The sequence below is a fragment of the Plectrocnemia conspersa genome, unplaced genomic scaffold (genome assembly GCF_051122295.1).
Source record: "Plectrocnemia conspersa isolate PC_06_02 unplaced genomic scaffold, ASM5112229v1 ptg000002l, whole genome shotgun sequence".
Taxonomy (NCBI): Eukaryota; Metazoa; Arthropoda; class Insecta; order Trichoptera; family Polycentropodidae; genus Plectrocnemia; species Plectrocnemia conspersa.
The window spans coordinates 3,832,571-3,845,513 of NW_028277166.1; the positions used below are offsets into that span (position 1 = coordinate 3,832,571).

Below are 12,943 nucleotides of genomic sequence, written 5' to 3' on the forward strand. Positions count from 1 at the left end.
GTACATACGAGATGCGAAACAAAAATAAAGACAATGTTTTAATTAGTTTCACTGTATGTGATGTACGTGATATTTATCAGCCACATTAGACGGGTAGTTTGAGTTTAATTGTCAATGTTTAATATCTCCCCTTGAGGACAAGTCGGCGGTTTTCTTTCTTACGCGTGCGACCTTAACGTGGGAAGACCGTCTTAACGGGGCTCAAAGGACCATAAATTAAGCACTTGGTTTTACTTGTATTTCACTTCTACGTATTATTATACGTAGGCTCGTCACAATGTCCACATAGTACGGAAGCAAGTAGTACAAGAACGATTGGTGGGAGTCGCTTGCTCGGCTAGAGCCAAAACATCTCTATCATAACAGTATTATGGGCACGATCCAAAAAAATCAGAACAACCAAATATTGACGACGCATTTTGACAAGTGATATTGGTGGTTTGACCCTAACAGCTACGAAAGTGACCAACAATTTTAAAATTTGAATAACTCTTCAACGAATTTACTTAAAAGTAGGATTATATATCACAGCAATGTGACGCAGCGGGGTTTGCGTAGCAAAACGTTGTTAGCCGCTTTCGTAGCGGTTAGGGCCAAACCACTACTATTGGCTTTAGAGCGAGGAGCTGTCATTCTAAACAAGTACCCATTTTTCTGGCCAAATTTAGGGGACAAATGTCCCTATCTGCCTATCATTCAAAAAACTTCCAGACCAAAAATTACATACAATTTTATGTTCTCTATAAACAAACTTGAAACGAGCTTATCTAATACAGGTATGTCATTTCAGATTTTTCCACGGGTGGGGGGAGGGGCAAAAGTTGTGCCAGTCTGTGGTCGTTTTTTTAATATTTCAATTTCATTAAGATAGTATTACATTAAATGCATTTTTCTGGGCAAATTCACCCCCCCCCCCTTTCAAATGCGGTTGTCCCTGATGCGGTTTATTTTTTGGAGTTGGTTAATTCGTTTAGGCTAGGTTTTGGTTTGAACAGCAAAGATGTTTTGCAACTGACAACAGATGTAAAGAGAGACCACATGCATATATGTATTATAGTACTATAGTTAAAAATATTAAATTTATAGTGGAAGCTATTAAATTTATAGTGCAATTAATTTACACCCGTTTATAAAATAAGTCAGTATACAATTAATTACTAGAATTTAGGCCTGCCTTCTGCTATTTAGTGCTTCGCGCTCATTATCTTGCACTTTGCGCTCGAAGCCTTGCTTTTCTATTAGTGTAGCTCGCAACTGTTAGTAAAACTATTATTTTTATTCATCGCTATTCGTATTCGTGAAATTTTATTAAAATAAGAATAAAATAAGAAACATATGATAATCAATGTCGGTCGTCGTTTTTCGTACATATTAGATTTTGCCACATCTAAAGTATTATTGAAAAATAATATATAGTAAAAGTAATGAGAAATATTTATATTAAAAATGGAATGGAAAAATCTACAATAATAAAAAATTGACACTGATGTTGTGAAAGTAAGTGTGAAAAACTACTGCCGATATATTTTTAAAAGTAATTATTAATTATGCAAATAGTATGTTATAACAATAGTAGTGAAATCAAATTAATGATAATCTTAAATATAAATAAACTGAATCTCCACAATTGTAAATATTGTTTATTATTACGTATATTATAAATGAAATACTATAAATTAATTAAAATCAGTTTAGCTTATTTAATTAACTAAATAAATACACATGTAAAGACTCCCCCAGCAACAAATACCAACACTATATTTTCACACTTTAGCAAGGCTTGAATCATCCCCGTGAGATATGATACGCCTATACACAATAAAGGTCAAATTAACCTTCGTCTATTATAGGTCACAGTTCGTGTCCGTATAACTATAACTGTATCAACTTTTAGTTAAATACACTATCACGAAACCGGAGTACATCCTTGTTAATTAACTTTTTCCGTTTAGTCTTCGTCATCGTGAATGGATAAGTTATTATACAAAACGTTAATGAAACAGGTCACTTTACGACCTTTTGTAACTGTTCTCAATCGTCGCACAAAAAATGCAATGGAATTTGTCTTAACGGTATTTTTTATAACGCAAAAATTGCTTAACAATGTACGAAAAAATTGTTACTTCATTCATTGAACTTGACCTCGTTTTTAATGTTTGTTTCTACCATGTGATTAAAGAAAAACTATCAGACAGATTGTTAAGATTGATTCATCTAGTTATATCAGATAGTTTAACGAGATTTGTGTGAAAATGAGAATTAAAAATTTCCGCCGTCATATACCGTAATTTGACAAATGTCTTAACAGCATAAATTGCGAGCATTGTTTACATTTTTCTCTTTTATTATTCTCGTTTTCTAACGGTCGACATTTTACGGGTTTAAGTCACGCATCTTTTTATAATTATATATACGAGGTTATAAGTATGTACAATACTTTTGTAGAAAACTTTATTTAACGAGCGATTATAATTTCAAGATTTTTTAACACAAATATAAGATAATTATATTTATAAATAAATGTATTTATTAAACATTAATATGACTCGTGCGTCGATTAGATCGGTATTGGAAGTCTTTGAAATAAGTAATGATCCATATTTCTAAAATGTGCTCACTTTTGTTGTCGTGGTGATATAAAAAGTATATTTCTTTAATTAGTGATTTTTTCCACCGCTTACAATTTTTTGCTATTATATAATAATAATATTAGATATATGAAATACGATGACAGTGTAAATCGTGAATTTAAAAGCGCATAGCGCAAAACAGCTGCTGGCAGGACATCTAATTACTATTATGTAACAATACTTTAGACATCTGTTTCAACTAACTCATGACTGGTATAATATTTATGTCTTCAATTTTGTTGCGGAAATTGAATGCAGTCCCTTGGAACTCTTACCAATGCGCTATTACGGTCATTGCATTATATAATCGCTTTTACAATAAAAATTCGACTTTTCTATGAATGCAACACTGACTAAAATTGAATTGTTTAGTGCTGCTTTCTAAATAATAAGAAGTATAACTAATTGAGTTTTTAAGCTAAACTAAACTACTCTTATTATATTATTTTTTTCAAGAAAAATGTAAATGTATGTCATAATGAAATTCTTTGAAGCAAATAAAACAATTTATAGTCGTACGCTTATATTTTCTATCTTCAGAGAGGGGGGGGGGCAGCCGATGTAAGTAACCAGGGCCCGAATCATTAATTATAAAGTGAAATTGGTTTTAATATAAATTTGGTCGATCCATGTAATTTTTAATGTTTTTCTTTTTACTTAGCTTATACAAGAAAAAATATTTTAGATGTTACTAAAATGTTGGATGGAGGGGGGGGGGGCAGGTACAATAAACACCGGGAGCCGATTTTTTTCTCAGCGGCCCTACAATGATTAATGGGGTTATTCTGCTCAAGTCAGTAGACTATTATAGTTTTACACAGTTTTTTTCTTATTATAACTCTCTGTATTAAACGGTGCGTCAGGATACTGATAATATCGATCTTCCGGGAGTCAATATATACCAATTAATTTCCATTTAAAGTCCATTTTTGCCATTTTGCGTATGTTCCTATCTATTTATCGATACGCCGGTATCAACAAGCTGGCGTGCGTTATCATTGCTTGCGCGCAACAATACAAAAATTGCGGATCGATATTCTCCCCCATCTCCCCCCATATTGCATGTTCCCGTTTGCCAGTGGCGCCGCCGCAATTGCGCAAAATGGACGTCTCGCCCGCGGCGGCCATTTTTGGCCAAAGCACGCGAAATAACGTCCTTCGATTAAACCGACGATTTCGAACATAATATAAAACAAAAATATAATTAACACTATCCGGTGGCCTTATTTTATAATAATAATAAAAAGAGAGAAAAATAAAACGCACACAAGCGCGTCCTTGATTCTCGTTGTTTATTATGATTTTTAACAGTCAAAACATAACCTAAAATATTTATCAACACGATTGTGTTGCCATGTTAAACAGCTTATTATATATTTTAACGATAATTCATATTATCAATTGAGATTAAATTTGATTTCTTGATATCTATCTTGTTCGATGATATGATACATTTTACTTGAATGTAATCAGTTGCTTCTCGTTAGTCGTATAATTCACATTTATCAGTCCATCGCACATATTTATAGTATAAAAATATATTTACCAATGATAAATAATAAAATGGACAAAAACTCAAAATCCACCAGTGCTAGTGCTAGAAGAAAGAAGACTGATTTATTTGTAAACGAAACAATATTGATTAGGTCGGCCAGTCCAATGCCAAAAGTAACACCAAAAGCCCAAAAAACTCAGCAGTATAGGTACCAATCGCTGAAAATCAACTCGAGAATGTCTCAGAAACTCAGTCGATTATTTAATATTATGGTTTTGATGGTTTTCATTGTGATTTTCAGAACAAATCTACCCGTGAGGACGGGAAGATTGCTATCCAGATCCCGAGCAGGCACTCCAGATTCACCTTTAGTTGGAGATGGAAGTCGAACTTCAACAACAGCAGGCTCGGCTGGCTCAGGAGTTCATCCTGATGATGCAATGCGTTTGGAGAGAGCTACACACGGGCACATGATGAACGATATAGTCACAATCAAGACGATGCTATTAAAATTAAAAAGAGTTTTACAAGAGGTGTGAATTTGCCATATTAGTTTATTTCATTTTAATGCTTTTTTTATTAATTTATTTTGTTTTAATTAACGTTTTATTTGTTTTATTTTTTACTATGATTTTGTTTGCTGTTTTGGTGTTAACAATCTGTAGCCAGATGAGGAACATAATTTGATGAGGGTGAGTGTTAAATGTGCTTTGTATGTTATTTTAAAATATCAGAATACCGCAACAGGTGTTCACACAAGAAAGACCTTAAAAGGAAACAAGATACATTTTAGCTTTCTCGGTTATCTTGTTGATATATAACTTGTTTCTGATAAATAATCATTAGAGCAATTATATATTGTATATAAAATATTTTTTTACTATTCTTTTTTTTGAATTCTAATCACAAAGGTAAAGTACCTTTGTTACAAGTTACGAAAGGATATAGTACCTACTTGTTATTATTTTTTTAGTTTTTAATAATTAGCAGTCCGTAAAATCAGAAGAATCGATTGTGATTAGTTAATAATATTAAGGGCGAACTCAACAAATACTTGTTTCAAAATAATTTACTACAGAATAATTTAATTTTTTTATATATTATCATTTAAGGTTGGGCTATTGAGTAGTTATAGTATAATAAACAGCGTGTTTCATTTTATATGGAGGATAAATATCTGGCATTTTTAAAACTTCCTCTTCATGATTCTAAAACAACATACGTTCCAGTGATGTACACCCATTGTACATGATTTTACTTCTGATGCAAAAGTAGTAATTTAAATTGTAAAATACAAATATTATTACCGAACGCAAATATTATTTGTCCGGAATAATTACTGTACTGTTTTTTTAGCATTGTTTTATTCAAAATACGTAAAATAATGCGACCTGGGAACTTTTCATCCGATTGACCTGATGTGTGGCAAGTTGCGCCGCGCCGTCTTGTTGAAAACACATGTCTTCCACAGCAATATCTTTGATTTTGTGCCAAAAATAGTCGGTTATCATGCGCCTATAGCGCCATTGACTATTACAGTTAGACCTGCATCGTTTTCAAAAAAGTGAGGGCCAATGACGCCGCCTGACCACAATGCATACCAGTCACTTTTTGGTCATATAATGGTATTTTGTGAATCACATGAAGATTTTCTCGCTCCGTATGCGGAAATTTTGCTTATTAACATACTCAGAGAGGTGTAAATGTGCCTCATCAGAGATGAAGAATTTCTTTGTAAAATCAGCATCAACTTTCTGCTGCTCTAACACTTAATCTGTATAAATTATTTGCTGGCCGTAATCTCTGGACTTCAGTTCTTGTGTTAGCTGAATTTTATACGGGTATAGGTGCAAGTACAGTTGCAAAATGCGCCAAATGGCGCCAAATAATAAAATCACAAAAGCTGCGAACCACGACAAATCTACAATTGCGTGTCTTCAGCCATACTTTCACTTACAGCGGCAATATTCTCAGCTGAACAGGTGCCACAGTGATGCACAGGCCTTACCTTATCTCCAACTCTTCCAGTCTCTTCAAGTTTTTCCCCTACGTTGCGCATTGTTCTCTCAGTAGGACGATGAAATTTACCATAAACTTACCTTAGTTCATACAGAATTGTTATTTCTGTAGAACAATTTTAACGCATTATGCGGTGGTGAAGCGATCCATTTCGTAAATATGTTATTGCAAACTTGCATTTGACACTTTGAACACGCGTGATTATTGACAGCTGTCTGATTTACAGTGCAACCAACGTAGGAAACTAGAATCGAATCTCCCTGTATGAGCCTTGAGGCTACGTTTTGTTCTCGCAGCTTTATCTACGTCACGTATTCTTTAAATCATATTATTAACTAAGTTTGACGTAAAGTAGAAAGCGACTTCTTCCTCTGTCTTCATATCGTATTAGTGCAAGTTTGGCTGTGTCCTGTTGGAAGCTAAGTTTTAGAAGTTCTGACAAGTGGGAGTATCATAAGTACGCGTAAAATTTTCTCGTGTATATACCTTGTTGAAGTAAGGGAGGGGGTGTTTTGCTCTTTCTTACTCTCGACTTTCTGGCCAATGTGATACTTTGAGGTAGAAACAGACTATGTAATTGTCTTATCTAATAAAAATGCCTTTTTCGTAACGATTATAATTCAAAAAGCTGGATATTTTACAACGGCAACCTGCTGGGCACATTTATATGCATTAATTTGTTTAGAATCTAATTTACATAAACTATAAAAACTAATTTACAATTTTTGAACAACTTTATAATATTGTATTGACTTAAACATATATGCTTTCAGACCGAAACTCTCAACCCGTTGGATGCCCAGCGAGACATTTGTCCGCTGAAGAACGGGCCGTCCCTCAGACTTGGCGAAGTAGGAGAAGCTTCACCACCACCGCCTCCACCAGCACCACAAGAAGAAGTGGCCGACCTTAGACGACAACTTGTCTTTCTACAGGTAATTAATTATATTTTTTATAATAATTTATCTTTAACTTAGTCTGTAAAGTTTATCTAATAACTAAAATTTATTCTGAGAGAAATAGGAGATTGTTTTGAATAAGTGAAATCCAAAGATATAAAGTTAGAATTTATTACTTTTGTTATGAATATATTTTAATAAATTTTAGAGCCAATTAGAAGACCGAGAAAGACTAGTAAAACTCTTACAACAACAGATGAGCAAATATTCTGAAAACCATCCCGGATTAGAAAACGGCAAAACTAATTCAAGCAGCTCCAGCGAAGACACATGTAACGTTGCCACTCAAACGGAAAGGGTAAGAACAAAATATATTTTGGATCTGCCTTAGATTCTATTACATTTACGTCGTCAGAAAATGATACTTATAGCAATCGATGGATATTGAATAAAATTGGCGACAAGACATCTCCTTGTCGTACTCCTTTTAAAATTTTTGAATTCTTGCCTTCTACTTTGCTAATTGAGTCATGGATAATAACTCTGATTCATATTTCAGTTGCGACCAGTAAATCAAGGATCGAACATTCTCCAAAGCCTAACCACAGATTCCCATGTTCCCGGTAGTATTGTAAGGTTAGTATTTTGACTTATCTTAATATCATATATCATTGAACGTTCTCATTTTATCATCGTTTCGGGATAAAGCTAAATCTTTCATCATTTTAGGTTAATCAAACAAGGCTTAAATTTTGCACATGCTCAATTTAATCAATCTATAAATCTAATGCACTGTTTTTGGAACAATTTTAATTCATATCGGAGTAACAATAACATTATATTAAACTCTCAAGCACTGTCCATTGAATTTAACTTGATTTTTGCTCGGTTTAATACAGTATCAAATAAATTAAAAGAATATAATACAATAATCGTCAGTAAGATATCGCCTTTGATAGTAATAGTGCGTTCCAAAGTATCCAGAGTTAAAAATTTGTTCACTTCACTACCGTCTCTGTTGTCACGGATTATCATATGATTCACTAATTGCAGCACCATCATTTTATTTATTCGCTTCATCATTTAATTTGCTCTATCTCTCTCTATATATATAAATATTAAATCTTTGATCTATTTGTACAATATATTGTTTAATATAAAAAAGTTATATGTGAATTATGCACGCTGCATTTGATAAAATACTATCTGGATGACTTTGTATCGGTTGAACGAATATTTATTAACGGAACGGACTGAGCAGTTTTCACCTTGGAGATAGGAGCTCCGCCGCAGGAATCCGAGGGCATAATTCATTAAACCAGGTACAGTGGCTCGATTGCCTACTGGCTGTGTGTTTGTTATGCTCGTTGAACCTTTTGTGTTTGTTGAATCTTTTTTACCAGTCGACTAACACTTACAAAGACAGAGACGCGTGCTACAAGCAATGCGACTCGATGAACTAAATTTGCGCTTTGCTTTTGTGTGCCTTTGGTTTTGATATAATATAACATAAAGTGATTATTAATTGTGATATTTGTCCACACTATGGACTGAATTATATATACCATATATCTATACTAAGAGTTTTTAGATATAATGATTATTATATTATGCGTATGGGAAGGTGTTGTACATAAGGACAGTTGCATCAGGAGATAGTGTATATAATCTATTATTGTAATTAAATGATCTGATGCAATATATATATATAGATCATCATCTAAAAATACTTATATAAGCTTACATTATCATTTATTTAGTGGTATATATGAAATGACTCAGCCATACATTTAACTCTTAATCTTTCTATCATCTGCTATCATATCTTAAAGTTTGTTCAAAATCATACTTGTATATATTTAGAATGAGTTTTTTTGTAAGTTTACTGATTGTTCAGTTGTATAACATAAAAATTAATAAATTTCAATTAATTTAATAAAAAATTAAGCTTTGAATAATAACTTTTTCAATTAGGGTTGGTTTATTGGATTTAATTGGAATTTATTATTTATTGCTTAAATGAGACAATGAACAAATGGAGGTTATTTGGAATTATGCTTTATAACTAATTGTTAAATATCTATATAAACATGTTTTATAAGACACATTGTCCTTTTTATTTATAATATTAAAGTCTAGAAACAATCTTTTAAATTATCTACTACTCTTACATAAATAGAATATTTTCAGTTAGTTAGTTTTCTATTAATTAATCTAATTTATTCACAACTGTCTTCTAGTACAAAGCTTTCCCCTATAGATAATAAATATGTATACACAATTTAGATCTTAGAATAATTACAGTGCATTTTTACATAAATTCTAAAATGTTTGAAACGATTTGTTACTAACTATTAAAATGTATTTAACAATGTTAATAAGACAAACATGAACGCTTTGATGTTATAATATTATGATTTGAGTTTGTAAATGAATCAGGCTGATTATTTCGGTTACGTATTAATTTTTATGTTGCATGCTGCATCCAGCAGGATGTAAAGGTACGTATCTGATCGACGATGAATAGACATTTTTTAAATAATATTAGTAATATACATATAATAACGAATTACAGATTATATAGTACATAGCGTTAAGTTATGTTCTTGTGTTTCAGTTGGAATGAGCAAATAAGAAGTCGAAGCATCCTGTCACCGTGCAATCTTCGTCAGTCTTCCAGTAGTCCGACATCACCAGTGAAAAGGCAAGCGTATAGTTTAGTCAGTTCTCCGGTCAGCAGTGATTGTGAATCGAACATCTACAAGAAAGTGAATGGTGTTAAGAACGGACATTCAAACCACCAAACCAAAGACAGTTCCCCGACCAGATCGATTAAAACCAATTGTAGAGTAGGAACGAAATACTTGCAGGCCATCGCCAACAAACAAAACGGTACAAAGCCATTCAATTATAACTTTAGCAATAAATCTCTGCATATCAGGTCTAAATCAATCGAAAACTTCTCGAAGCATAACATATATACGAGTGAGATTGATTACGGTGAGAGTAAATGCTTAAACGGCAACTCCGACAGTAAAGAGAATCTTATCAAAAAGCATCATAAGTCGTACACAAATTTGTTCAATGGAGTGTCGAACGGAGAAAACGGCAATTATAAAATAAACGGACATTGTAAAAAGAATGGTTACACAAACGGGAACGCTACAGACACCGACGACAATTCGGACAGTGGTTATAAATCGTTGCCGCCATCTATCAACTTGTCCAACAGTAAAATAAGTGGTATACCCAGACGAACTCAGATCATGGAGCTGAAACCTTTAAAACAAGCACAAATGAACAAATGCTAGGACTTAATCATAGCTTAATGTGAACATATTTTCGGTACGTTGCTACATTCCATTACGTCATTTATTTTGTATTATAATTGATATGTACACCGTTCAAATGGCATATTTTGGGGGTCTGGTGTCTTAAGGTAACGACCTTTTGATTCGAGACTCTGATATGGTAATTGAAGTGTAAGGTCCTGGCTTTAAATCAGCATGTTTCACTCTACTTTGATTTGATTCTTTCTTGAAAGGGGTGACTAATGTTTACATTTAGAAAGATCTCCATTCATTTTTACAGTTTTCCAAAGTTTTCTGATTCTCTCTGCAGTATAGACAATACCTTTATTCCTACGGTCTTATATCAATGCTGAGTCTGTGAAATACTTTATTTTAATGTGTGGTACTTACCTGCGATTATCTGATTCCCTCTCTACAAAATGTTTGACATTCTAGGTCTTTGGTAATCATTCAGTAGAGTGGCATATCATTATTTTAGTTTCCATGGTTGGTGTTGATTCTCTCTGTGTAACATAAATTAAATTCTTAGTTATTGATAGTTTATTTTAAAGCCAAGTTGCTCTAAAATTAGTTTATTTGATGGGCAAAATTATTGACTCAACAACTGTATCACAATGTCAATTTATTCTAGAAAGAATTAGTATATTATATACTATAATTTTTTTAGATTATCTAATTTTCCTTTTTTTCTAGAATGGAATGGTATGTCTTTTGGATATTGACACTATCTCCATAATGTATATGTTGGGCAATTCACTTTTGAAACAAATTATATACATATTATGTTAAAAGAAGAGGTCTCATAATACAACCATGTCGAACGAATCTGTGTAATAAAATGTAATAAACTGATAATGCAAGACTAGGGTACCACATAAATAAAATGAAAATGCTCGTTAAGCCAGAGCCTCAAGGTCTACACTAAACTGATTCATATCGTATCTAAAACATGTCTAAAAAAGATGTTGCAGTATTATATTTATATAAATAAAATAACGTTAAGGTTTTGATCTTGTATGATACGCAAAAAATAAATAAAAAAGGGAGGTACTTTACTTACTCAAAATATAGTCAAATCTAATGTTTTTTATCTATCATATACATACTTATAATTCAACATGATTTTTGCCAATTTTGTAACGTTTGTTATATATAAAATAAAATGATGTACAGTAATTATGTTTCACGAGTATCTCCAATTGTAATAAGTTTATTACGAACGAGCATCTGTATGAATATGTTACGAATGGTACAAATTTATTTGAAGCCTAAATATGTTTTGCATTGTTCTGCCAAAGCGAGCTAATGTTTAATACACTTTGCTGCTAAGTGTTTGTTAACTATTATAAATTTTTGCCAAAATAAATATATACATTTACATGATGTTGTACGAGAGCATTTCAAAAAGCAACAGCAAATAAAATATGTTGAGAAATCCTCATTTAAGTTACACTTCTGGATCCGATACTGCCATCCACTTCTTGTTTCCACAAATAATGACATCAGTGATGGAGCCGGAGTATTGCTCATCACAAATTTATGTTCACCTCCATTGGTTTCAAAAATCTTAGAATCTGATGATTGTTCACTGCTCCTCTAAGATCGAAACTATAAAACTAAAAGCGCCGTCATATTGTATATGCTTCCAAAATCTCTAAGAGTGTATCTTCCCCATGCGCAAGTTTAAAATACCTAGGATATACATTTCTCAAACCATTTTCAATTTGCTATTACTTTTTGAAACATCCTCGTATATATTAATGTGTTTTGTGATAATTGATTTTTGTTTTAAACATTAGCGTTATTGATATATTATATATTTAATGTATACATAAAATCTATTACAATTATTAGCTTTGTCTTCATGTATTTTGTGATGTAATTTTGTTATTGTTAATTATTGTGCGTAATTTATTTTCAATCTTGTAACTTGTAAATGAAAATGATGTACCGTATACATATTTTATATATTATTATAAACAATCATATACGCATATAGTCATATGGGTAATAATATATCTGCCTTATATATAGTTAGACGATGTAATCCTAATTATTCAGACGTATTTTTTTATTAACACAAAGTAGTGAGCAGTATTAATTGATTTAGACTCGATTTTAAAAAGATTGCTTTTTTTTTAAAAAACAGTACTTAAAAAATGAGTTTTACTTAATTTGTATTGTATATTATTACATGACCTCCGATACGGTTAATTAAATGTTAATTATCGCCCCGTTGTTAGTTTACGTTTACATATTATTTGTTGTCGCTGTAAACATCGTAAACAAAAAACTATTGTATAATATTTAAACAATGTGTAGATTGATAGGATTGTAGTGAAAATTTGTTTTAATAAATCATTATTATTTAAAGGTTTGTTTCATTTAAGATAAAAGTTTTATGAATATGTTTATTAATCTAAATGTGATGTGTATCACATAAGGAATATAATATAAATAATATTATCTACTACAACTTTGAAACTCGTTTTTTTGCTAATATCTCGCTTTGCACGTCATTATATGTTTTAAAAAACTTGTAGAAAATAAATTGTTCTACAAGTTTGGTAAGCTTCATTTCTTTATATG

General features: G+C 31.9%; 1 protein-coding gene across 50 annotated transcripts in view; it reads left to right on the forward strand.

The window, feature by feature from the left end:
- Positions 1 to 12,727, forward strand: part of LOC148237363 (uncharacterized) — a 75,003-nt gene extending 62,276 nt beyond the window's left edge. For 19 of the 50 annotated variants that reach the window (XM_088206020.1, XM_088206021.1, XM_088206022.1 and 16 more), the window contains 6 exons: positions 4,427 to 4,658; positions 4,791 to 4,817; positions 6,918 to 7,079; positions 7,252 to 7,401; positions 7,603 to 7,679; positions 9,661 to 12,727. In XM_088206020.1, coding sequence (XP_088062146.1) covers positions 4,427 to 4,658; positions 4,791 to 4,817; positions 6,918 to 7,079; positions 7,252 to 7,401; positions 7,603 to 7,679; positions 9,661 to 10,354 — 1,342 coding nt within the window. In that variant the 3' untranslated portion in view covers positions 10,355 to 12,727. Of the gene's footprint in view, positions 1 to 4,426; positions 4,659 to 4,790; positions 4,818 to 6,917; positions 7,080 to 7,251; positions 7,402 to 7,602; positions 7,680 to 7,772; positions 8,641 to 9,660 lie in introns of those variants that run through there. The other 31 variants (XM_088206023.1, XM_088206026.1, XM_088206038.1 and 28 more) reach the window with 8 other exon arrangements.
- The last annotated feature ends 216 nt before the right edge of the window (positions 12,728 to 12,943 follow it).